A 26683-nucleotide genomic window follows, 5' to 3' on the forward strand; every position below is an offset into this window, starting at 1 on the left:
CCCCTGGCTCCCTCTCCATGGGGAAGGCTTCTTGGAAGAGGTGTCATCTTTGAGGCTGAGGGACCCAGTAGTTGGTCAGGAAACAAAGAAAGGAAGGCCTGTGCAGCAGGAGCGATCTGAACAAAAGCAAGAATACGCTTCGTGGGGTCACTGCACATTGAAGTAAAGGACGCATGGGCACCGAGGCTGGGAGGTGGGCCGGGCTGGTCACCAGAGGCCTTGGGTGCCCTGCTCTGGAGTATGGGTCTTTTCTAAGGGCATTGGCTTATTTTTTTTTTTTAATATTTGTTTTTGAGAGACAGTGCAGTAGGGGGGCAGAGAGAGAGGCAGACACAGAATCCAAAGCAGGCTCCAGGCTCTGAGCTGTCAGCACAGGTCCCGATGCGGACTCGAACCCACAGACTGTGAGATCATGACCTGAGCCAAAGTCGGATGCTTAACCAATTGAGCCACCCAGGTGCCCCAGGGCACTGGCATTTTAAAGACGGCTTTAGGGGCGCCTGGGTGGCGCAGTCGGTTAAGCATCCGACTTCAGCCAGGTCACGATCTCGTGGTCCGTGGGTTCGAGCCCCGTGTCAGGCTCTGGGCTGATGGCTCAGAGCCTGGAGCCTGTTTCCGATTCTGTGTCTCCCTCTCTCTCTGCCCCTCCCCCGTTCATGCTCTGTCTCTCTCTGTCCCAAAAATAAATAAACGTTGAAAAAATTAAAAAAAAAATAATAAAAATAAAGACGGCTTTATTGAGATAATATTTGCGTACCAAAAATTCACCCATTTTAAGGGTAAACTTTTCAGAGGTTTTTAGTAAACCGACGGTATTATGTAAGCATCACCCTAATCCGGTTTCAGAACCCCAAATGCCGATTTGCAGTCACCCCACCCCCAGCCCCAGGCAACTGCTGATCTGCTTTTTGACTTTATGGATTTGCCTACTCTGGACATTTTGTGTAGACGTAGTCCTACAATATGTGGCCTCTTGTGTCTGACTTAGCACAGTATTTTCAAGGGTCACCCGTGTTGTAGCTTGTGTGACAAGTACGTCACTGTCTTTATGGCTGAATGATATTCCCTTGTATGAATAAGCCACCTGTTGTTTATCCATTCACCAGGTGATGGGCATTTGGGTCCCTTCCACTTTTTCGCTCTTACGATAATGCTGCTGTGAATGTTCAGGGGTCCGTCTTGCAGAGACACAGGCTTCTAGTTCTCTTGGGTATATGCCAACAACTGGAGAGCCGATCACATGGTAAATTTATGTTGGACTCTTTAACAAACTTCTAAAGTGGGAGAGCGTTAAGTCGCAGAGTGATCGGCAGCTCGGTGCGTCAGGAAGATCGCTGTGAGAGGGGTTTGGAGGGGGATGGGACGAGATCTAGGGAGATCTTTGGCGAGGTGCAGATGGAGAGGGGGATCCATCGAGTGGATTTCAGAAATGCCTTCCACTCTGGTGTTGCCCGTCAGCACACAGGATGCTCTGATTTCTCAGTTTCGGTTAATTCGCCAAGGATTGAAGGTGTACGTAACTCTCCCAGTATCCCTCGTAGGAGAGGAAGTGGGTTCTGGAGCCTGGCTGCATCCTCTGAGGCCACTTTAAGAGTAGAAGGTGATCTGTAACGTTTGCTTGATCGTGTTTAATCTCCCCATGCCCTGTGTCCCCTGCCTGGGTTCTCTGGTGGTCAGCAACAGAGACCGGCTTGGCACCTTATCTAGGAAAGGAATGAATGCAGGATTATCAGGGGGCTCACAGATGGCGTGGGAAGACTGGGGATCCGGCCTCAGAAATGGCAGGGACGGGCTCCTGGGGATCTGGGGGCAGGAAGTCAGGCCCCTTGGGGCTCTGTCCACCTGCTGTGCGTCCCCATCCACTTGGCTGAGGGACCGAGTGGGGCAGCCCCACCAACATGGGGTATATGATGCCAGGGGTGGGGCCAGGGGCACGTCTCCTAGAGGAACACGGGATGGTCTTCCCAGAAAAGGAAAATGCTAGGTTTTCAAACCCAAACTGTCCACTTCCCTACATTCCAGGTGCAGGAACTGAGGCACGGAGGGGTTAAGACCATTCACCCAACGCCACAGAGTTGGAAAGTGGCCGAGTGGGACCCCAGTCTGTTCTGTCTGGCAGAGTGAGCTCCTGGGACCCCCCGACAACTGGTGGGGCTGGGATGCCCACTGCCTTCTGAACTAGTCAGACTCCAGCAGCCTTCTGGGGCCGCCTCCAGGACTCTCAGGGGTAGGGAAGAGTATCTAAAAAGGCTTTGCTGTCCTCCTGGCTTTGCTCTTGTCCCCTGTGCCCTGAGCAAAGAGCCCAGTTGGCCCCTTGCCACCTTTGGTGGGGCCAGTGAGCAGGAGTTTAGGGCGGGGGCGGGGGGGCTGGGGAGGGCCATTAGCTAGGAGCTGATTCTAATTCATGGCCTTTTTCCTTTCTGTTCTCAGATCGAGAGGACCAGTCCATTCTGTGCACGTAAGTGGAACTCGTCTTTCCTGTTTTTCTACAGTTGAGGTCCAACCTACTGCAGAAAAAGGTCCCTGAGGGCAGGGCTCTTTGATGCGTTCCAGGTATCTGGCCCAGAGCAAACTCAGCGTTTGCTCAGCGGATGGCCTCATGCTGAGGCCGGCACAGCCAACCCACCAGTGATGCCTGGTGCCATCTTGTTCTGCACCATCCGCCTTTCTAAAACGAGCATTTTTTGCACTCTTACTGCGTGCCAGGCCCTGAAGCAAATATTTCATAGACGGATTTGCATCTAATTGCCTAACAGGCCTGTGAAGGGAGAGGGCATCTCTGGGAGGGAGGAAATCTGGGCCTGTGTTAAACTACTGCCCGAAAGTGTCACAATCAGCAACCACATTTGTGCCATATTTAGTGGTTGGGGTCACTGTGTCTTTGGTGAAGGCCCAAAGACGTCGTCAGAAGCTACTACTCAATTTAGAACCATTCAGAGAATCTTTGACATTCAGGAAAACCCCTCTTGTCATGGGCAGAGCGATGGGTGCCCAGCGATCTCCGCATCCTCATTTCTGGAACCCGTGGCCATGGCAGGTCACGTGGCCTGGGGGAGTGAAGGTTGCAGATGATATTAAGGTTGCTAGTCAGCTGACCTTACAATAGGGAGATTTTCAAGGTTATCCAGATGGCCCAATATAATCACAAGGTTCCTAAAAGTAGAAGAGAGGGGAGACATCAGGGCAGAGGGCCAGAGATGCAATGTGAGAACTTGACCTAAGGTTGCTGGCTTTGAAGAGAGAGGACACCAGGGATGAGAACAGCTTCTAGAAGCTGGAAAAGACAAGGAGCTGGACTCCTGCCTAGAGCTCCCAGGAGGAAATACAAGCTGGGATGCCTGGGTGGTTCAGTTGGTTAAGCATCCAACTCTGGCTCAGGTCACATCTCATGGTTCATGGGTTCGAGCCCCACATCGGGCCCTGCTGTGAGCACAGAGCCTGCTTCAGATCCTCTGCCCCCCTCCCCCTACTAGTGAGCTCTCTCTCTTTCTCTCTCTCTCAAACTCTCGATCCCTCTCTCTCTCTCTCTCTCTCTCTCTCTCAAAAATAAATATTGAAGAAAATACAACCTTGCCAACACCTTGGTTTTAGCTCACTGAGATCCGTGTCAGATGTCTGACTGCCGCAGTTGTGTGGTCACAGATGCTGAGTTTCTAGTAATTTGTTACAGCAGCAACCAGAGGCCCATACCCGTCGCTCCCACTTGAACCCCTGTATCACTCCCTCCGTCATTCGTTACCCAACAGACTGAGTGGGCCAGGCCTCCTGGTGACCATTAGGCAGATGGGAACGAGCCCAAAATAAACAGGATCCCTCTTCTCAAGGATCCCTTTTCTCAAGAGGGAAACAGCAGGAGGACAATAGTCACACACTTGTCTTTTATGCTCTTTGAATTTATTGCTTCACCCTGTGAAGGGACGACCTTTCAGAAACTAGAAGAAAAAAAAATACATACATACTTTTTAAATCACTGAAGTAAATGTATAATGACAAATCGTGAAAGTTACAAAGAATGAAATATATTAGGAACTAGGAGAATGTGTAAATGGGAGTTGTTCTAACCGGGGAAAATAGGAAAGGCCTCTCCAAAGTAGCGCTGTGGCAGGCTCTGTTCTGTCGACGCAGAGCCCGATGCGGGACTTGAACTCCCGAACCATGAGATCCTGACTTGAGTCACAATCAAGAGTCAGATGCTTAACTGACTGAGCCACCCCAGTGCCCCTCTTCTGCTGGGCAGAAATGGCAAAGAAGAAGGGAGGGGAGAGGTTGCAGCACGTGCAAAGGCCCTGGGGTCAGATGCGTCATGTTCTAATTAAGAAACTGAGAGATCAGTTTGGCCTGAGCATGTCCCCCAGAAGAAGCCCTCTTTCTAGGAAGAGCCATTCCCAGGGCTGGTGGCTTTTATATTTAGTGCATTGGTTTAGGGGAAAAGATCTGCAGCCTGCCTATGCTGGCTCAACCACTTACAAAGCATGAGCTCAAATCTTTGTGATGAGTAAACCCTGGGAGAATTTGGGAGAAGAGTTTCATGTGGGGAACAGCAAGGGCAAAGTTTATGGGGTGTGGGACCATTTGCCTTTTGGGGGACAGAGAAAGTCGAAAGGGCTGGTCACAAAGGGATGGGCAGGAGGATGTGGTCAGAGAGCAGGGCCTTACAGGCTGGGGTGAGGGTGTGGACAAGAGGCAGATCAGATCTTTCTGACCATTCAAGGGGCCCAGAGGTGCCACTTGGGGACATACGCTGGTGCTGTTAGGGTCTGGGGGGGCTTGCATGAGCCACCTGGGAACCCCCATCCCTGTACTTCCCACTGGGTTGCTCAGACTCAGTGGTGGGAGATGCCAGTGTTGGGTCATTCTCTCCTCCAGGGGAGGTGACTCAGGCTGACAGCAGCCTTCTGCCACTCTCCAGAGCCCAGGGACAACATTGCCTCTTATAAAACTACAGGGTTTCCAAAGGTTTTCCACTGGGTTCTTTACCTATGGCCGGTGTTCCCTCCCATGTAGGCTTCCTGCTTTCACCCCGTCTCCCCTTATCCCTTCTGCTCTCTTTTTAATGGTTTTGTTTTTGAGAGAGACAGAGAGAATGAATAGGGGAGGGGCAGAGAGAGGGAGACACAGAATCTGAAGCAGGTTCCAGGCTCCGAGCTGTCCGAGCACAGACCCCAATGCGGGGCTCAAACCCACAAACTTTGAGATCATAACCTGAGCTGAAGTCGGACACTTAACCAACTGAGCCACCCAGGTGCACCCTGCTCTATTTTTTTTTAATGTTTATTTATTTATTTTTGAGAGAGAGAGAGAGAGAGAGAGAGCGAGCAGGGGAGGGGCAGAGAAAGAGGGAGAGAAAGAGAATACCAAGCAGGCTCTGTGCTGTCACTGCAGAGCCCCATGCGGGCCTTGAACTCCCGAACCATGAGATAGTGACTTGAGTCACAACCAAGAGTGGGATGCTTCACCGACCAAGCCACACAGGCGCCCCGTTGGGATGTTACTATTAATTAAACTGTAGACCTTAGTTTTCACTAGTTTTTCCAGTATTATCTTGGTCCAGGATCCCATCCAGAATTACATTGAATCATCATGTCTGCCTGAGCGTCCCTTGGCTGGGACAGTTTCCCGGGCGTTCCTGGTTTTTCATGACCCTGCTGATTTTGAGGACCGATAGAGGATTTAGTAGAACATCCCTCCGTCTGGATTTGTCTGATGTTCTTGGTCAGGAGACGGAGGTCATGGTTTTGGGGGAGAATGACACGGGAGTGAGGTGCCTCCTTCACCCCACCGTGCCAGGGGGTACTTCACATCCACGTGACATCCAGGTGACCTAACATGACCTTCATCACCCGGCGCAGGTTCAGCTTCTGGGTTTGGTAGTGATATCTGAGCCAATCGCCCCTTTCCTGCTCAGGTTGCTTTTGGACCATGTACTGCGTAAAGCCATGTCAGGTACCCCTGGGTGTGGGTCCTGCCAGACTTCTGTCCCCAAATGTGGCTGTACATCAGTTCCTTAGTGACTGGTTCAAGAGACCAAGAAACTGATCCCCTGGCTTCATCCCGAGAGTTTTTTTTGGGGGGGGGGCAGAGTCAGGGTTTGTTTATTTATTTTAAAGTTTATTTACTCTATTTGGAGGGGGAGGGGAAGAGAGAGAGGGAGAGGAAGAGTCCCAAGCGGGCTCTGTGCGGTCAATTTGAACCCACGAACCATGAGATCATGGCTTGATTCGAGTCAAATGCTTAAGTGACGGAGCCACCCCGGCGCCCCTCGATTATTTTTTTAATTTGAATTTTAGTTAGTTAATATACAGGGCAGTGTTGGTTTCAGAAGTAGAATTCAGTGATTCATCACTTGCGTTCATCCCCCAGTGCTCATCCCAACAAGTGCCCTCCTCAATGCCCATCCCCCATCTAGCCCATCCCCCACCCCGCTCCCCCTCCATCACCCCTGTGTGTTCTCTATCGTTAAGAGTCTCTTGTGGTCTGTTTCCCTTTCTTCTCTACCGCCCCCGTTCCCATATGTTCACCTGTTTGGTTTCTTAAATTCCACTTGTGAGTAAAATCCCATATTTGTCTTTCTCTGGTTGACTTATTTCACTTAGCATATTGCCTTGTAGCTCCACCCATGTCATGGCAAATGGCAAGACTTCATTCTTTTTTTTTTTTTAATTCATTTATTTTGAGAGAGAGAGAGAGAGAGCACGAGCCAGGGAGGGGTAGAGAAAGAAGGAGAGAGAGAATCTCAAACGGGCTCCATTCTGTCAGCGCAGAGCCCGATGTGGGGCTCGAACTCACGGATGATCACGGTGAGATCTCACGGTGAGATCACGACTTGAGCCGAAACCAAGAGTCAGACACTTAACTGACTCAGCCACCCGGGCGTCCTTCATTCTTTTTGATGGCTGAGTAATATTCCATTGCGTATATATACCACGTCTTCTGACTCGGTGCCTGGGGCAGGGCTGGGCACTCCCGCATTTTTATCTAGTGTGGGGCGCTTGTGAAGCGGGTAGGCCAGCCGGTGAGCTGGGAGGGAGGCAAACACTGTCACAGGCATGCTCGCAGGGGACGCCGAGGGTATGGCTGGATCGGAACTGCGTGCGCCCGTCTGCCTTGGGGTGGAGAGGGGGTGGCGTGGCCCTGGGAGCAGGGTCCCTGCCAACAGAGGAAAGGAGCTAAAATGCCACCCCTCTGGGGCCCGTTTGGGAGCCCGGAAGGGGAGGGAGGCGTGAGCTGGGGGAGGACTAGGGGGTCCAGGAGATTCTGATGCACGCTTTGCAGTGGGAATGTCTGGTTCATCCCCCAGATTGCTGACCCCTGGGTGCAGGCTTTGCGGCAGAAAGACTTCTGGGACTACCTGTGCCTGCGAGGCTTGAAGAGAGGCCCCTGGTCTCAGCTCCTGGGGAGCCTCGACTGGGAGCAAGCCCAGCCCAGGATGGGGGTCCTCAGACTGTTAGCCGACTCTCCTGGCTGACGAAGGAAAGCATTTTGTGGGGGGAGGTACTGGGGTCCTTTACGCTCCTAAGTGACACTGTCACGACAGTTTGATGCCCTGAGCAGGTCAACATGAAGCATTTTGGCTCTAGGACAGGCTAGATTTTCACTTTAGGGGCAGCCCGTGAGCTAGACGGGGAAGAAGGGAGTCCTGGACTCAGCTCTGCCACGAGAGCCACTTACCCTGTCTGAGCCTCAGTTTCCTCACCTGCAGAATGGACAACTATACCCACCTCAAAGGGCAGTCGTGAGGAATCAGTGGGTTAATTCATGGAAAGCGCTGAGAGCAGGGCCCGGTGATGCCGTTTTGTGAACAGAATTGTTACTTGTAAGTTACTTGCGAATGCAAGTGCCACTTCCTGCTCAGCCACGAAAGCGAAAGCAAGGGGAAGAAATGTCCGGAGTGACAATGAATGCTAGCGATCCATATTCATGATCAGTGTGTCCATATTATCGTGATGCATTGTTAGGCGTGGCCAGGGGGTTCTACAGATAGCTGCTTACAAACATTCTTTGTATCCCCAGGCCAGGATTGACAGAGGCAGATGCTCAGGGGAGCCTGGCAGGTGACAGGAAGGGGTGGGTTAGGCCAGGAGTACAATAGGGAGTGGTGGTGACTGTGGCAAATTGGAAGGCTCACACCATTCGAGGGGCGGCTGTGGTTCTGCCCCAGACAACTTCTGCCGCAGGAGAACGCTGACCCGGTGTTCCCGGGGCTAGGCGGGTCTTTTTCCCTCCCCAGGAGGATCTAGCTGCCTTCTGTGCGTGCTGGTCTGCCCTTGTGTTGTCTACTCAGCAGTGCCCTCGAAGTATGTTGTATCTCATCAGACATAAACCAGTGTCCCTCCTCCTAGTGACTGCCCAGACATGCCGTATTTTATTTAACCACCCCCCCGCCCCCCCCGTGGATTGTAGCTTTGATTGTTTCCGGACTTAAGAACTAAATGTAAGCGTGTATATAAGGATATACGTGCGATCAGTCCTTATTATTTACTGATGCCATATTTGCAAATTCATTGCTACCTGCTGATATGTATTTGTAACCTCCAACCGATGCTCGTGGTGCTTGTGTGGGCGTTCGAGGACACGTGCAGAGCCAGGAAAAGTCTGAGTGGCCTGCCAGCTGAGGGAACCCTGCCGCCTTGTTTCAGCCCTCTGGCTGTGAACAACTGTCCCTTACATGCTAGATTTAGCACCACAGGTTTTGCATTGTTGTGGCTTTTGGTTGGTGACTTCGCTGTTGATACTGCCCCCCAAGCCTCCAGCTGAAGTGCTGTCTTCCCTTTTTAAAAAATGTTTATTTATCGTTGAGAGAGAGAGACAGAGACAGAGAGAGAGGGAGCCAGAGGATCCGAAGCAGGTTCTGCCCCCAAAGTGGAGAGCCCAACGCGGGGCTCCAAATCACGAGCTGTGAGATCATGACCTGAGCCGAAGTCGGATGCCCAAGGAGCTGAGCCACCCAGGCGCCCTGAAGTGTTGGCTTCCTAAGCACAAGACGGGTGGATATGTCCGATAGAGAAAATTCATGGGTTGGATGACCTTCATTCAGACATGAGTTACAGGGCTGTTGGCCATGAGTTCGATGTTAGCGAATCAACAATATATATGGTAAAGGGTCTTTAAACAGAAAGGCACATAAAACAAGGTCATAGAGTGAGCAGCTGGCGGGAGCCTTTGGAGCCCCTGTGCCCCAGGCATGTGTGTGAGCCTCGCACCTCCCAAGGTTCCCAGGAAGAAACAGCATTGCTCGTCGGCATCTGTAGGAACATGGCATTTCTTGTCCACATCAGCTGAGTGAACGGATTTAACATTGTACCAGAGAGGAGCAGGGAAGAGTATGGCTTACTTACAGATGGCTTCCGACCTGTGTGACTCTGCACAGGTCACTTAACCTCTCTGAGCCGGGTTTATGGAGAGGCCGTGAGGATGAAAAGGGAACGACCCCACAACGTCGGCTGAGTGACTGACTTCGGCTCAGGTCATGGTCTCGTGGTCTGTGGGTTCGAGCCCCGCGTCGGGCTCTGTGCTGACAGCTCGGAGCCTGGAGCCTGTTTCAGATTCTGTATCTCCCCCTCTCTCTGCCCCTCCCCCACTCATGCTCTGTCTTTCTCTCTCTCAAAAATAAATAAACATTAACATTTAAAAAAATACATAAATAAAACAGTGCCGACCAATAAGGCTTTGTGTGCTGATGGCTGCTGAGAACTTGAAACGTGGCTCATGTGACTGAGGGGCTGGATTTTTTTTTTAGCTGACTTTAACGAATTTAAATAGCCTATAGCTAGTGTTTTCTGCATTAGCATGGTTCTGAAGTATTTCTTACCTCCGTCCACTCCTCTGATTCTGCCCATCTCTCGTTCAGGCTCCTTTCACCTCTTGCTTGGACCACTGCGGTAGCCCCCTAACTAAACTTCCTGCAGCCATGCCCCCCCCTGCTCCCCAGTGTGACCATGTCTCATTCATGCCAGGCTGCCTGCCTGCCTGCCTGCCTTCCTTCCTTCCTCCCTTCCTTCCTTCCTTCCTTCCTCCCTCCCTTCCTTCCTTCCTTCCTTCCTTCCTTCCTTCCTCCCTTCCTCCCTCTCTCCCTTCCTTCCTTCCTCCCTTCCTCCCTCCCTCCCTCCCTTCCTTCCTTCCTTCCTTCCTTCCTCCCTTCCTCCCTTCCTCCCTTCCTCCCTTCCTTCCTTCCTTCCTTCCTTCCTTCCTTCCTTCCTCCCTTCCTTCCTTCCTTCCTTCCTCCCTCCCTCCCTTCCTCCCTTCCTTCCTCCCTTCCTCCCTTCTTCCCTCCCTTCCTTCTTCCCTCCCTTCCTTCCTCCCTCCCTTCCTTCCTTCCTTCCTTCCTTCCTTCCTTCCTTCCTTCCTTCCTTCCATAGCTACTTATTGTGAGAAGTCATATGGCACAGCAAGGTGTGGATTTCAGAGTCAAACCTCTTGGGTTTTGAGGTCAGCCCTATCACCAACCAGCTTGTATGTTCCCAGAGCCAAGTCGCTTAACTTCTCCGAGCCTCAGTCTCCCCATCTGTAAAATGGGGCAGTAGGTGCTCCGCTGGGTGGTTGTTTGTGGGATTCAAAGAATTAATTTGTGTAAGAGAGAAAGCAATGTCACTGCCTCCTGGTGAGCCCCCCTCTTCGTCGCCCCGCCCCCCCTAAGAATCAGCTGCCTGCACTTTCGATGTTTCCCTCACGGGTCCTCAAGTCCCATTCCTCTCCTGAAATGGTTTCCTGTACTCATTGGAATGAAAGCGAAACTCTTCACCGCAGCCGAGAAGACTGTCCGTGATCTGGCCCCTTTCTTCCCTCATCACTTACCACCACCCGCCTCCCTCCTGACGCTCCAGCCACACCAGCTCCTCCCTGCTCCCTGCGTGTGCAGAATATTTCCCTGCAGTGGATCTTTGCCCTTGCTGTCCCCTCTGCCGGCTGCCCCCTACCCTTGGTCCTTCCTGCAGGGCTCCTTTGCATTTTGTAGGGCTCCGCTCCCATTCTGGCGACCCACCCATGGCCCCCCCTCCATCTCAGCCCCCCATCATGCCACCCTGGCGGCAATAACAGACCCTCAAATGACCCTAATTGCTTATTTCCTTGGCTAGGGTCTGTCTCCCTCTCCTGGAATGGGAGCTCAGTGAGGGTGGGGACAGTCTCCTTGTCCCCTAGCCAGTGCCCAGTAAGTAGGCATTGGCCGCACCAGTAGCTGGGTTATGGAAAGAGCCCAAATGTCCGTCACCTGATGATGGATAAAGAAGATGTGGCGTGTGAGTGTGTGTGTGTATACACACACACACACACACACACACACACACACACACACATGCAGAATGGAATACTAGGTGATGAAAAAGAATGAAATCTTGCCATTGGCAACAACATGGTTAGAACTAGAATGTATTATGCCAAGCAAAATAAGTTAGAGAAAGATACCATATAATTTCACTCCTATGTGGGATTTGAGAAACTTAATAGATGAGCATAGGAGAAGCGAAGGGAAAATAAGATAAAAAACAGAGAGGGAGGCAAATGCTAAGAGACTCTCAGATACAGAGAACAAACTGAGGGTTGCTGGGGGTAGGGGGTGGGTTCAATGGGTGATGCGCATTAGGGGGGACACTTGTCAGGATGAGCCCAGGGTGTCATGTGTAAGAGATGAATCACTGGGTTCTGTTCCTGAAGCCAAGACAGTGTAGTTAGTTAACTACACTGTATGTTAAATAACTTGAGGGGGGAAAAAAAAGCAGGCATTGGCCGTTGTTGCAAAGGCAGTCCCAACCATTCCGCTGTTATTTGCAAATATATCCAGTCGCCCCGGAACTGTCATCAGCTTAGCTCTGCTTATTAAGTTTCATTTTGGCCAATGTTAAAATCAGCCAGAGTGATTTGAGGACCAACATGTTGATAGCAGGGTATGAGCTTTGACAAAGTAGCAGGGGTCAAGGTAAGCCCAGTTGGGACTAACAATTTGCTACAGATGATTATGCAGTCAAGAAGCTGGAAAGGGAGCAAATCTAATTTTTAGACCCGAGTCCTGTCTGGTCTGGGAAGCAGTTCATACAGTGCGAGTAAACCTGGGAGCATAGGTGAGGCGTGGAGCGGCCCTGGGTTGAGAGAGAGCTGTGTGTTCAAGGAGTAACCCGTGTGTGACGAGGGGCTGGATTAAGAGAGAAGGGAGTAGGGGAGGGGGACATCAGAGGGCGGTAAGGGGGTCTTCTAGGCCCTGGGGAGGATGTTAAAATGGACAGGAGAGGGGCGCCTGGGTGGCGCAGTCGGTTAGGCGTCCGACTTCAGCCAGGTCACCATCTCGCGGTCCGTGAGTTCGAGCCCCGCGTCGGGCTCTGGGCTGATGGCTCAGAGCCTGGAGCCTGTTTCCGATTCTGTGTCTCCCTCTCTCTCTGCCCCTCCCCTGTTCATGCTCTGTCTCTCTCTGTCCCCCAAAAAATAAATAAACGTTGAAAAAAAAAATAAAAAAATAAAATAAAATGGACAGGAGAGCACGAGGAGATACAGCCAGGGGTCAGCAAACTCTGACCAGTGGGCCAAATGAGGCCCTCCTCTATTTTTGTAAATAAAGTTTTATTGGCACACAGCCGTGCTTACTTGCTTTCCTGCTACCGCGGCAGAGCTGAGTAGTTGGGACCAAGGATGCATGACCCACGAAGCCTAAAGTATTGACTGCCTGGCTCTTCACAGGAATGGTTTGCCACCTCCTGGCCTATCCAGTGGGAAAATAGGACGTGATTTATATTTTAGTAATAGAATACGTGTTGACGTTATTGATATAAACAGAATATAAGCATTGTAGAAGCATTAATATATAAGTATTGATATAAGCGTTAGGGAAGAAATTAATCATTAGTAAGGAGTAATAGCTCACATTTTTGCGTATCTGGCATTGTTCTGAACATTTTATATATATACATGCTCATTTAATCCTTATAGCAATCATGTAAGTGCTTTAATTATGTCTGTCTTATAGATAAGGAAACCAAGGCATGGGAGTAGTTAAGTGACCCGCCCAAGGTCATACCGGTAACTGGCAGAGCAGAGATTTGAACTCAGTCTCACCTTGGAGCCCATTGTGTTATTCTGCTGATTGATGCTGTGGGGGAAGGTGGCATTGCTTCTGCCTAGAGGCAGTGTTCAGAAGAGAGGCAATGCTTACCTGGGGCTTTGCAGGGTATGTAGGAGTTGGACAGCTAGAGGACAGGAGCAGAAGTCACCTGAGGACTGGGGACTGAACAGCTTGAAACCCAGAGCTAATTTGGCTTTGATGCCAAGGGCAGACCGCAGGCTGAAATGGGCTTGTAAATGGGGTTCAGCCCTGGGATCCAGGACGAGCAACATGATGTGTAAAATCATGCAAAATGAAAATGCAGAGCCTTTTATTCAAAAAGCATTAAGAATTTAAAGACGGCAGCAACATAAGCGATCATTGCCGCTGGGGCAGGACTGGGCAGTGGGGTAATTACACGGCCAGGAGGCCTTGCACGGTCGCGAGGAGGGGACCAGGCAGCAAGTGCCCTATGAAACAGGACAGTGGTTTAGGGTGCTAGGATCAGGAAGGCATCTTCACCCCCAGAGATCAGAGGTCAAAAAAGCAAAGATACTAATGTTTTGAAAGCAGCCCAGAGCACATCAATCTTCAGACACCCATGAGCCTGGAGCTCGGGGTGTTTTCTTTGGCACAACCTCCCAAGATAATTTATTTTTATCAATAAAACTTGGAAACTGTTGAGCCAAGCAGTCCACAGGGAGAGGAGCTGATTCCTGGAGCGTATGCCCCTCTTCCCCTCCCTTGTAAGGTTGAAGGCCAAGGCCACAATCATGGTCATGCCACATCTTTGTTGTAAAAGAGAAGAGGCAGGAGAGGCTGAAAACAAAGATGGAAAATGAGGAGGTTATAATGGGAAAGGAGAGCATCTGGGGATCTGGACGCTGGATATACTGCGTCCGGAATTAGGCTCAGGACCACCTGCCAAGGTGACTTCCCACGCTCAGATTTTCTCTCCTCCTTCTTGTTCTGATGAGAAGCTAGCCCCTTCAGCCCGGATGATGTCTGTCAAGCATTCTGAGGTCAGCCTGATTGAAGTAATTCATACTAAGGTGTAAATGACTGAGTAGTTTGGTTCATTTGGTCCCTGGTTACATTTTCAAAGAGCCTGCCAGGGCGAGTCAAGACTCCCACATATATGGAAGAGCCCTTGGATGGAGAGGGCTTCACTCTGGGTTTCACTCTGTCTTTTCAGCACTCCGTCCTCTTTTCTCACCAAAATAAAAAGGCAACGGGCAGAACGGCAGCTGTGGCATCGAAGAGACCCACGCTGAGACCTCATTTCTTCTCCATCACCTCTTTGTGTGATAGCAGGAGCAGTCACGATCTCCAACAATTCCTTCAACCTCTCTGAGCCTCAGTTTCCCCAGGGGCGTGATGGGGATCATCAGTGAGTCTTTCGTTAGGTTGTTGGGAGGTTTATGAAAAGATTCGTGAGCCCAGTGCCTAGCAGAGCGTAGGCCTTCAACAAACATCAATTCCTTTTCCTGTGCCCTTCTTCTGGCCTCAGTGCTAAAGCAAGTCCCCTGAGCATTGGGCCTGTCTTATGGAATGACTGGGCAAAATGCAGTAGAAAGAGTCCTGATGACATCGGCATCAGAGACCTGACCGTGTCCTTGCCTCGCTGTGTGACCTAGGGCAAGCTGCTTACGCACTCGGGGCCAGAGTTCCACTTCTGTAATAACCAGGAAGTGATATGTCCTACCCTCAGGATTAGGGGAGGGAAGGTAAAGGAGACAACGCGTGTGAAACGGTGAGCGTAGGGCCTCTACTCCTAAAAAAGTCAACTCTCTCCTTAAATTTTTTTTTTTTTTTTTTTTGGTTTGGACTCTTTCCCCCCTGAAGAAAGGGGCATAATGACTCCACGGCTCCCCATTCACAAAGTGCCTCTGAGGCCACATGAAATAATGTGGCCATTGGGATAAAGACCATTAGGAAGAGGGAGAGGGCTGTACTGAGGCTGGCTTGAGGATGTGTCCTCATACCTGGAGATCAGACACTTGATGTCTGGACGTCGGGCCCCAGGGCGCTAGGTCCGGAAATTCAGCACACGTGTTTCTTTTTTAGCCCCGAGCAAAGTTGTTAGCGGGTCCTTGGCAGGGCAAATTCATTTCTTTCTTTCCTAATTAGGAAAAAAAAAAAGAGCAGGGACTGAACTAGTGCTGTGGCACCGGTTCAGCATGCACAACCTTGAGCTGACCTCGCGGTAGACGCATTCTTTTCCAGACTTAACAAAAATTCTCTCTTGTGTTTCAGAATATTCAGCGAGCTCAGAAAATCAGAGTCTAGGCAAATAAGGGAAAGTCAAGAGGAGAAAACCAGAGGGGAGGACAGGAAGGGACGAAAAGTTTTGGTTGAGGCCCTGTCTTTCCAATTAACTAGAAAGAATGGGAGAGTTAGAGGCAGTATCTGGAAACCTCAGATTAAACAGTCCCACTATGATGATCCTTGGTGGCCAAGAGAGGCAGGTGGTTTGAAAAAGCCATTTGATTAAAAAAAAAAAAATCTGCTCATTTTCTAGGAGTACTCTTTTGAAAAAACAAACAATGCTCTGCCCATCTGAATGTATCAGTCATTTACACTTTAGTGTGAATTACTTCAACCAGGTTCATTCTTTGATGTTTGACTCCGATCATTAGCTAGCCACCTTACAATCAGAGTGGGCTTCACCAGAGGATAAAGTGGCTTATATCTGCCCAACAGCTGGTAAGATAACCTGTAAGGGAAGCTTCTAAATCTTTGACTTTAGGTTCTGGTGCTGTGAGAGGTACCTATCTCCTTTCTGGAAGGCTGCCCTTTGCCTGATCTTTCTATTGGTAACAAAGCTAGTGATGTCTTAAAAGTAGATGATTTGCAGAGAAACTATTCTGTGTGGTTCTATAATGGTGGGTTCGTGTCGTTAGGCACGGGTCGAAACCCATAGAGTGCACAACACCAAGAGCGAACTCTGGTGAACTCTGGACTCTGGGTGATGGCTGTGTCAGTGTATTCATTGATTCTAGCAAGCGTAACGCTCCGGTGGGGGACGTTGGTGGTGACAGAGGCTGTGCACCTCGAGCTCCAGGGGGATAGAGGAACTCTGTTCTTTCTGCTCTGTTGTTTCTGGGTTCAGGTCGTGATTTCATGGTCTGTGGGTTTGAGTCCCTTGTTGGCTTCTGTGCTGACAGAGAGAAGCCTGCTGGGGATTCTCTCTCTTTCCCTCTCTTTCTGCCCCTACCCCTTCTTGCACCCTCTCTCAAAATAAATAAATAAACTTAAAAAAAAAATAGAGGAGGGGCGCCTGGGTGGCTCAGTCGGTTGAGCGCCGACTTCAGCTCAGGTCACGATCTCGCGGTCCGTGAGTTCGAGCCCCGCATCGGGCCCCTGTGCTGACAGCTCAGAGCCCGGAGCCTGTTTCAGATTCTGTGTCTCCCTCTCTCTGACCCTCCCCCGTTCATGTTCTGTCTCTCTCTGTCTCAAAAATAAATAAACGTTAAAAAAAAAATTAAAAAACAAAAATAGAGGAGTCCAAATAAACCTAAGTTTGGACCTTGGTGGGAAAACTCAGTTTTTCTCTTTGTGTCTTGCCATCTGAATTCTTTCTTGCATCCTCTCAGGAGTAGATGGAGCGAGTGGCCAGCGTTTGAGGCCCGGCCCAGCTCCGTCCCAGTGGCACGACCCTGGGCAAGCCTCCCTGGTAAATGACCCAGAGCTGCAGAAAGATACCCGCAGAGCACCGGGGGCAGTGATTTCCAGCGGCTCACTGTTCCCGTGTCTTTCAGAGGCGAGTCTGGAGCTGGGAAGACGGAAAACACCAAGAAGGTCATCCAGTATCTGGCCGTGGTGGCCTCCTCCCACAAGGGCAAGAAGGACACAAGCATCACGGTGAGTGCAGCACCCCTCCGTGGTTGTGGTCGTGACCTAGCACACGGGTCTCTGGGCTCTGGTGAGAGGGCCAGGCCCATATTCACCGGCCCCTTGCCCCAGCAACTCGCAAGGGTGGTCTTTTCCCACCCGGGTGGGCCCTTAGGGCCTGGCTGCTTCCTCGCCTCAGCCAGGATCATCGTCCTGAGGGTCCTGTTCCATGAGACGGGACGAGCCCTCTCCTGCCACCGCGAGGACCCTTGGTTCACCTCAGGGCTTCCCGGTACTGGGAACTGCCATCTTGGACCAGTCCGTTCTCTGCTGTGGGGCTGCCTTAGGCGCTGTAGGACTTTGAGCAGCCTCCTGGCCTCTCCCCACGAGAGGCTGTTCCAGGTGGTGACAACCAAAAATGTCTGCAGGCATCCCCAGGTGCCCCTGATTGAGAACCACTGCTGTAAACTCCCTAGAGCTGAGACGCACCTGTCCCTCTTCCAAGTGCCCCTTTGGGACCCCAGGGCCTGGGAATACCAGCGTCACCCAGCTCTGGGCTTTGGTCCAGCTCACTTGCCCGAGTATCAGCTGGGTGGCGGGCATCGTGGGATGGGGTCCGGCGCTGAGTCCGAGCGATGCCGTCATTCTAACCCACCGGGCTTCTAGACGCTTGGGGAGGAGAGAGACTGTCAAATAACCATGCAGATAAACCCACGCTGCCGCAGTCTGGGGGCTCGGAAGGAAAAGAAGAGTAGGTTTCTGGAATCCTCGCTTCCTTGGCCTGTCCCTCTCCTCCTCTGTCTTAGCGCTGACTCGTCTGTCCCACAAGAGGGGACACTCAGTGGGGCGCTCTGTCTCAAGGTCTAGGGCCGGGGAGATGGCAGAGTGGATGCTTCAGGACAGCTTTGGGGGGGGGGCCCGGTTCCTGCCATTCCGGGTCTTGCTCTCCAGCCCTCACAGGTGACTCAGTCACAGGGACAGCTGGCCCGGAGGCGCTGGGGGAGCAGGCAGGGGCGCTGGAACCCTGTGGGAGACTCAGGGTCCTGCCTTTCCCCGCCGTCTCTGGCATAGCGTGTAGAACCTAGAACCCCGCAGCTAAGTTTACCTGGCAGCTAAACATTGCTTCCCGCCGTCTTTTCCCTCCCTGTAATCGTAATTCAACATAAGAAATAATGACGCTTAATAACTGGTCTTTACCAGGTGCCTACGATGTGCCAGACGCTTTGTTCTCTGTGCGCGCGAACGCGTCTCGGACGCGTCTCATTGATAACATTTTAAAGAGCCCCCCCTCGGCCCCAGCAGTTACAAAGCCTTTTGCGATGTCTCAGTCGCTGAGAAATGTTAAAAGGGAGCAAGCAGAACCTAAAGGCCACGGAATCAAAGGAAAGCCGCTGCCTCCCCAGTTATCTTGGGGAATCCAGGCTGTCTGGTGGGGGCGGGGAGGGGGCGGGGAATGGAAATCCTAATTCTCCAGACCCCGACGCGCGTGTGATTGAAATAACACTGACGTTTCTTTTATACTGTATCGTTCAACCACAGCAAGGCCCATCTTTTGCCTACGTGAGTAACTGAGAGTGTTTTCCTGGTGTGGACGGGAGGCACAGAGTGTATTAGACCTGCATGCTCCTGACGCACCCACTGAGTCCCGTAGCTGATGGTGGAAGGGGCCCTGGAGTTTCCCAGCCCAGACCCAGTTCCCCGGAGTGCAGTCCTGCGGCGGTCGGATGCCAGGGTGTGGTGTGGGGGCCCGTATACCAGCCGCAGGACCCCCGTCGGAATGCCCCAGGGTGTCCTCCAGCCAGGAACGGATGTCCCCAGTTCAGAACGAATCTCCTCGCCCTTCTCATGAACGCATCTGCCACCGGTTCCCCTGACTGGACCGCCCCAGAAGCGTCTGTCCCATCTGGTTGAGCGTTTCAGGACTGCCTGTCCCTAAAGCTTCCCTGGCTTGATTGACAGTCAGTTAATGGCCCTGCTGTGGCATGCCTTCCTCCCTCCTCCCTAAATTTCTTCCCTGAGCCCTGCCCCCCACGCACCAGTGTGCCCTTGTGCATGTGTGTGCAGTGTGTGTCTGTCTTTGCATGCTCGTTGCTTGACCCGAGGCTCCAGAGCCGGGAGACTTGGGGTTTGCGATGCCCTGGCTTTGGTGGCACGGTAAGGCCCCAGCTACGCGACACACGACAGGGTCCTGCGTGGACCTCTGCAGATATAAACTCATCTCTAACGCAGAGCTTGGGGGGGCTGACGTATGGGTCCCATTCTGGAAGAGACCCTCAGAAGCCCTAGCATGTGCTAGGATCACCCTGAGCCCATCTTAGTCAGCTCCTGGGAGGCAACGGCATGGGTGGATCAGAAGGACAATTGGGATTCTTGTTTGGGATCTGCTCCTGGGTGACCTGGGCCAAGTCACTTAACTTCTCTGAGCCACAGTCTCGTCATCCATACCGTGAATGGATTGGATCAGACCTCCATGTTTAAAGCCCCCCTGAGAAGGATCTTCTGGTCCCACCAGCTGGATTTCCCATTCTAGAAAGGGAATCTTTCTCGGTGGATATGGGGACCCCAAGTTTGGGTTGACAGCAGTAATCTCTTTGGTTTTCTTCCCACCAGCCAAGGAGAGCCCCGTGCTCTCCTCGTACGTGTCCGCGGGTCCGCTCAGATGGGTTCATCTCTGGGAGCTGCAGAGAGCACGTGGAGAAATAAACACTGTCCCCTTTAGGGACAGCTTACCCATGATGCCCTCCTCATGTACAGCGGCCCAGGGAGAGAGCTGTGTGCTCCTTTCCCCCTCTAGAACCATTCCTGGCTTCTCTTTAGCCCCGGCCTGCTGGCCTGAGCAACGGGGCTGGGAGCACAGCAGAGGGAACGAGGAAAAAAACCCTCAGAACCCAGCCTTTCCCCGGGGGAGACCTGGGGGAGGAGCTTGGACGGGAGGCCACTGGACCAGTCTGCAACTGCCGTGTTTTGGGGCTAGGCAAAAGCAGCTCATCGCTTTCCCGGCATGCGTTACCTCGTTGGCCCTTTCCCGCCGTGATTAATCACATGACCGCGTTTGTGCACAGGAGACCCCCCTCAGAAAGGGCCGGTGGGCTGTGTACAGTCTCAGCTGCATTTAACCTGATGAATGAAGCTCAGGCAACCTGCTTTGAAGCTTTTTCCTGCCAGTCAGTTAAAAGTATTCCCCGCAGGTTTTGTATTCTCTATTTGTCTTTCGTAAAAGACTTCAGGCAACTCGTCCTGAGAAAAGAAAAATTGCAACTTAAAAAAAACAAATCACGCTAAAACCGTCAGGAGAGGGATTGTAGTGGTTTAGCTTGAAGACAGATGCTTGTTAAACACGAGCAGTAGCAGGACCGCCATGGACAGCAGGGCAGGTTGTGCACTGCACAACTCCAAGGAGCAGAATTCATTACGATATAAATGACATCCCCAACATTGTGCAGCGGTTCTGAGTGAAATGGCATTGTATAGATGAGCAAGCCCTGGTCAAAAAGTGGCCTTGCTAGGGATCCGGTGTCCTAGCTATCAGAGAGCCCAGCCAGTGGCTTCTCTCCTGAAATCCTTGAGCAAACCTGGACATGGGCATTGGAGTCTCAAACAGCGTAGGCTATAGGATAGGAGAGAACCTGTAGATTAAGGGCAGAGTTTGGGGACAACATCCGTCTAGGGCAGAACTGTCAGTGCCTGGGTTACTTTCTCCATTAACTAGATGTGGGTAACTTTTAGGGTGAGCTGGAGAAGCAGCTTCTACAAGCAAACCCGATTCTGGAGGCTTTTGGCAACGCGAAGACGGTCAAGAACGACAACTCTTCACGGTTTGTAAGTAGCAAAACTCCTGTGGCGTCCTCCCCTGCCCAAGAATGCAGAGTCTGTGCATGCAGGGGGCCCGCGACGGAAGGGATGGAGGGCGCACATCACAACAGCACTTTGTTCCGTATCTTCGGTCCTGCCTCAACCTTCCGGTGCCGCAAGGAAGGGCTCCTGCCACACATTCCCTCATTCGTTCGTTCGTTCGTTCGCTCGCTCTTCACTCAACGGTTAGCCAGTGAGCATCTCTTGTATACTCGGCACCTGTTAGGCGTTTGACGTTTATTCAGTAGACGTTTACTGGGCACCTAGGAGGTGCTGGACGCTTAACCCAGTGCTCATTCAAAACGCAAATTGGGCACCCACTGTGTCCAGGCACGTACATCCTTCAGCAAGTATTTATTAGGCGCCTACTGTATACAGTCACTCGTATGCTTTTACGGGCACCATTCTCTTTTGTTTTCTCAGTGGCTCGGTTAGTTATTAGGCACCCACTGTGTACTAAGATGCTGCACTAGGCTCACAGGATTGTAGCAAGCAGTGCAGAAGCTGTTCCAGCCTTCATGAAGTTTGAGGTCTAGTTGGGGAGCTGAGAGTCCCCGCCACCTTCCCACAGATGCGTCCCTGGGCTCCAAGGGTCTCCCTTTCTCCCTTGAGCCTAAGGAGGGGGCAGGAGAACCCTGAGAGTGGGTGGTCAATGATATGAAGACATGGCCCACATGTCCCAAAGAGGAGGATTGATTCCCAGCTGGATGAACTTGACCCTGGTGGGTTGTGGCTGAGCCAGCATGCTTCTGGGGTGGGGGCAGGGAGGGAGCCCTCCAGCCACCGGCTGCCCCAAAACTTGCCTTCTCCTTATTTATGGTTCTACCTCTCAGGAGCAGTATCCCGTTGGGCAGGTCGTACTACCTTGCCCAGCCTCAGTTTTCCCACCTCGAAAATGGGGATAACCAGAGCCACCTGGGTGGCTCCGTCACTTAAGTGTCCGACTTGAGCTCAGGTCATAATCTCACGGTTCGCTAGTTTGCGCCCGACATCGGGCTCTCTGCTGTCAGCGTGCAGCCTGCTTCAGATCCTCTGTCCCCCTCTCTCTCTGCCCCTCCCCCACTTGCACGCACGCTCTCTCAAAAATAAAAAAAAAAAATTTAAACGAATAAACAAACGGGGGTTGCCATGATTGGCCGAGGGCCAGTGCAAGAGCCAAATGAAATTGATTCGCGAATGTGTTTCACATCGCGGGGCCTGGGTCCTCCCCCAGCTCAGTTGGTGGCAGTTCCTTCCGACATGCTGACCCGTGAGATTCTGAGTGTTTGCAAGAAACTCTCTCTGTCCCCCCACCCCCACCCCCAAATGCTCCCCGACATGTCTCCACTTGCCTGCAGGGTGGGGGGTGAGGAGCTGAGGCTGGGGAGCCCCCTGTGAACCGTGTTTTCCTGTTGGCAGGGCAAATTCATCCGCATCAACTTCGATGTCACTGGCTACATCGTGGGAGCCAACATCGAGACGTGTATCCTCTGCTGAGCCTGGGCCACGCGGGACCCGCCCCGTAACCCACCTCCTGCCCTAGAGCCTGAGAGGCCCAAGAAAGGTGGCAGAGCGACCCCTCCGTCCCCAGGCTCTTGGGCTCCTTCCAGAACAAATCTGCCTGGGGTTGTTGTGGTCCCACAAACGCGGACCCCGGTTGTGAACCCCAAACAGCTTGCCTTCGATTCTGGGTTGACCTCTCCTTAGCTGAGTTACCTGGGGCCAGTTACTCGACCTCTCTGTGCCTCGTCAGTGTTGTGGGGGTGGTAATACTGCCTGCCTCTCAGAGGGATTGTGAGAGTGAATTAACTCATGTACGGCTCTTAGAACCACACGAGGGGCAGAATGAGGCCGGTTGAGGATTGGCTTTTGCGTGATCGTGCCTTTGTCCTCCTTGGGCCGTGGACCCCTGGTGCTGCTTAGGGAGCTGGTCTGTGACCGGTGTCCAGCCCAGAGATAGGAAATGGTGGAGGAAGAATCTGCCCCCAAGGAGAGAATCTGGATGGCAGAGCGGAGCCCCTTGGAAATGTCCGGACTCGGGGACCAAGTCTATGGTCCAGTGACGGATCCACTGAGAAGCATGGCAGGTGCCTCTCAGGCCCAAGGACGTTGTATTTTTATTGCTGCTTGTGGAGCATTTGCTTGGCTCCTGGGACCCTGGGGAATGTTCTAGTTGCATTTTGGTGCCCTGGATGGGGGGCGGGGGGGGATTTGGAGTGGCTCAGGTCTCCGTCCATTCTCAGCTCTGCCTCATTTGCTGTGGGGCTTGGGGCAAGTCACTTGACCTCTCTGAGCCTCATGTAAAAAAAAAAATTTTTTTTAATGTTTATTTACTTTTGAGGGACACAGAGACAGAGAGAGCAAGTGAGCCCGAAGCAGGCTTCAGGCTCTGAGCTGTCAGCACAGAGCCTGATGCAGGACCCGAACTCCCGAACCACAAGATCATGACCTGAGCCAAAGTCGGACGCTTACCCGACGGAGCCACCCAGGCGCCCCTCTGAGCCTCACTTTTGCCACCAGTGAAAGGGGGGTGATAACAGCACCTACCTATGGGGCGGTTCTTAAATTGTCATTTAAATGAAATGACCCGCGTGGCCCTTGGCCCAGGGCTTGGCCGGAAGTGAACATCCGTGGCTGTCACATCATCGCTCTCCTGGGTCATTTTCCATTTTAACCCACTCAGACATTTCCCCCCCCAGAAAATCAGTATTTGTCTGGCCTACGATGTCTGTATTCATCTAGGGAGGTGTCCACAGCCAGTGGGAGCTCCTTGAAGTCACACGTGAGAACCAGACTCTGTATCACTGTATTAAAATCAGCAAAACCCTAACCGCTAAAGAACAGAGGGCCACGCATTTCTGCTCTGTGCCCCCCAGGTCCCCTGGATTAGATGGTGTCCTCTCCCCTGCTCTGCTGTTTCAGGCCATGAAGAGTGGTTTTGCCTCACAAGGCCTCTTCTAATATAGGTCCACAGATTCTAAAACCCAGAAACTTCTGGAAACCAAAACTCCGCTGGTGGTAAAACCCGCCGAGCACACACGAGGCTCTCTGTCGTCTCTTTGTTCCCCGTAGGAGAACAATGACGTCTTTTGCTGCAGGACTATCAGTGGGCTCCCTCAGAGCCATTGAGAACCTTCTAGAATGTTTGTAGTATGTCCACAGTGGTCTGTCCACAAATCTAGAAACTTCTGAAACTGTTGGGAAAAGAGATTGTAGACCTTGTGGTATTTTTATAACCACTAACCTTACGCAGGGATTGCTGTGGGAGGGGGCGGGGCACCGGCCTGGGCCCTGGGCTCGCTGGGTGTCCTGGAACTCTGGCCCGACTCTGGGAGCTGCCCCGAGCTTCCACGGGGGTGCGGATGAGCAGGAGCTGGGCACTGGCGGGCCGGTGGAGCTCAGATTCTCGAGGCTTTACAGGCACAGCTTCCCGTTGGTTCGGTAGGAAGCGGGCCCCGGGCCTCCAGCCAGCCCAGCCACGCTGACACCAGGTCCCCTTTCTGGGCTGAGATGCCCCCTCTCGGGGGGCAGAAGAAGAAGAAGAAGATTCTGTCTTACGGTCTGTTCTCCGGTCCCTTCACACACGCTTCTCAGCTGTTCATTTCTGGTGTTGGTGGCAAATCCTGGGCAGAGGCCCCGTCCCTCAGCTTCCGCCCTTCGGGTCAGGGACCGGGACAGTGTGCTCCCTGCGTCGCCTGCTCGACACGCAGACCCCCCGGTGCTTCCCAGGCCTGCTGACCTGGAATTCCGGGGGTGGGCCGGCGACCTGGGTGTTTATGGGCCTTCTAAGGCCGCACGGATGGCATTGGGCTCAGGAGGGAGAGGCAGTTGCCGGCCGGTTTTGGGGCTCCGGGAGGGCCTGCCCCACGGTCCTGCAACGTCACCCTTAAGGAGAAGAAGTCTACCCGGTGCAACCTCCCAGCTGCCCATGTGCCCTCCGCCACCCTCCGGGACCCCCGTGGTCTCCCTGCCCCTGCACAGGGCAACAGGCCCTCCTTTCCTTCATTAGGGCTGTGCTCACGTTCCCTTTCCCCAGGCTAGTTGAGCCCCAGCCCCTTGGCCAGGGTGGTTTTGGCCACCCACACGTGGCTTTGCCACCTGCTAGCTGTGTGCTCTCGGAAAACGACCTCCTTCCCTGAGCCCCCGTTTCCCTATATTGGCAATGCACATAATATTTGCCTTTGCGTCCCACGATAGTTGGCGAGGCTTAAAAGAGCCCCGCCTCCCTCAGTTGGTGAGACAGGGACGGGGAGGAAGGTTGGGTTCCCGAAAGGAGACACTCTGTGGTATCCCCGGAATTCTTAACTCCTCCCAAACCAGATCTGCTGGAGAAGTCTCGGGCCATTCGCCAAGCCAGAGACGAGAGGACGTTCCACATCTTTTATTACCTGATTGCTGGAGTGAAGGACAAGATGAAAAGTAAGTGACCTGTGAGGTTGCATCACTGTGGGGGGGGGGGGGGAGCCAGTGGGGGGGGGGTTCAGCCCTTCCCATGGGCAATATGTAAACCCATGGGCATAGCTGTATTACTCTAAAACTTTATTTACAAAGTAGGCAGTATGCCATAGTTTGTTCACCTCTGTGGTAGGAAAAAAAGTATTTTTACGGAGGTATAACTAACACGTAACATGTTACTGCCAGGTATACAACGTGATGATTCTATATTTGTATATATTGCAAAACGGTCACCACAGTACGTGTGGTTAACATCTGTCAACGGTAGGGGAGATACTTTTCCCATAAATGCAATGTACTGTATATCAGATTCCAGTAGGAAATTGCGTGTATGTCTGAACTTACCGCAATTTGCTAACCAACCCCCCTTTTTCTTGCATATGCTTAAAAGAATATGCAAATCACGTACCTGAAAAAAAGGAATCTACCAGGGAATATGGGTACATAGTGCAGTCTAAATTCTAGTAATAATTTTAAGACTGAAATGTTATGAAGACAATCCAGACTTTGTTTCCCATCGGTTTTGTGGCCCAGGGTTAGTCCTTTTGCTTAAGAAAATCGCCAACAAAGATATGTGTGGTGGTACCTTTGCTGTGATGAGGTGTATTTCAAGGTTCAGCCGCTGGGGAAAGTGGGGAGGTGCCAAACATATGTGGTACCTTGGAAATTAGATTAATTGTCAGTTACAGTGTGGGACCTTATGAGGCGGCTTAGGGAGAATGATCCAGTTTTGTGCTCTGTCCCTAGTCTTTAAGGCTAACTACTGAAATTCTTACAGGCCATTTTTATTCTTGATGATAGATCTGGAAAACGGTGAGGCTTTTAGAGAAGATCAGATATCTGTCAATTTACCCATAGTCTGCGGAGTGAAATCTTGGCAAAGACCCAGATCCTTGTGACTTTAATCAGGCATGAAGGCTAATCCACAGGCTGGAGTTTTCTGGTGTCTTGGGTCACTTTAACATCAGGCCCTTCCAAGTGACTTGACCCATAAAAGACCTTTATTTAAAAAGAAAAGCATCTCAGTGACTTTCCTCCAAAAATATTCAACCAAATCCAGCCTCGTTAAAGATTGATCTGGAAGAGGACGCTTGATGTGCCAGAGGGTGTCCTAAAAGCAAAGAGTACAAGAAAAAGGGAAGCAATTATAAATTTGGGGAGAGAAAGGGGAAGAGAGAGCTGAGTAGCAACAACTAAGTGTAACCACAGAATATACTTTACAGAGGACAATGTTTCATGATAAACAATGTTTCACGATAGGAACAAGGAGTCGCCAGAAATGTTTTTGCTAAAGGGCCACATGGTTTTTACTAAAGGACCGTACGGTTTCCGTTGCAGCAACTCAAATCTGCCTGCCACTGTTACGTAAAAGCAGCCATAGAAGATCGACAGGGAAATGAGAGTGGCTGGGTTCCAATAAAAGTTTATTTACAAAAACAACCAGCAGACTAGATTTGACAAGCTCTGATATCAACTTATGTAGCGCCTTGACTGGAAATAGTTGGAGGTGAGGGGAGGTGCTGTGAGAGAGCTAAATCT

The 26683-nt window shown here is 51.8% G+C and overlaps 1 protein-coding gene across 4 annotated transcripts in view; it reads left to right on the forward strand.

Moving 5' to 3' along the window:
• The window catches only part of MYH11 (myosin heavy chain 11), a 126192-nt gene that overhangs the window by 48581 nt on the left and 50928 nt on the right, over positions 1 to 26683 (forward strand). For 2 of the 4 annotated variants that reach the window (XM_045461423.1, XM_045461425.1), the window contains exons 4-9: positions 2431 to 2458; positions 16786 to 16888; positions 18398 to 18418; positions 20585 to 20677; positions 22109 to 22172; positions 25010 to 25108. In XM_045461423.1, coding sequence (XP_045317379.1) covers positions 2431 to 2458; positions 16786 to 16888; positions 18398 to 18418; positions 20585 to 20677; positions 22109 to 22172; positions 25010 to 25108 — 408 coding nt within the window. The remainder of the gene's footprint in view (positions 1 to 2430; positions 2459 to 16785; positions 16889 to 18397; positions 18419 to 20584; positions 20678 to 22108; positions 22173 to 25009; positions 25109 to 26683) is intronic. The other 2 variants (XM_045461424.1, XM_045461426.1) reach the window with 1 other exon arrangement.

The sequence above is a fragment of the Leopardus geoffroyi genome, chromosome E3 (genome assembly GCF_018350155.1).
Source record: "Leopardus geoffroyi isolate Oge1 chromosome E3, O.geoffroyi_Oge1_pat1.0, whole genome shotgun sequence".
Taxonomy (NCBI): domain Eukaryota; kingdom Metazoa; phylum Chordata; class Mammalia; order Carnivora; family Felidae; genus Leopardus; species Leopardus geoffroyi.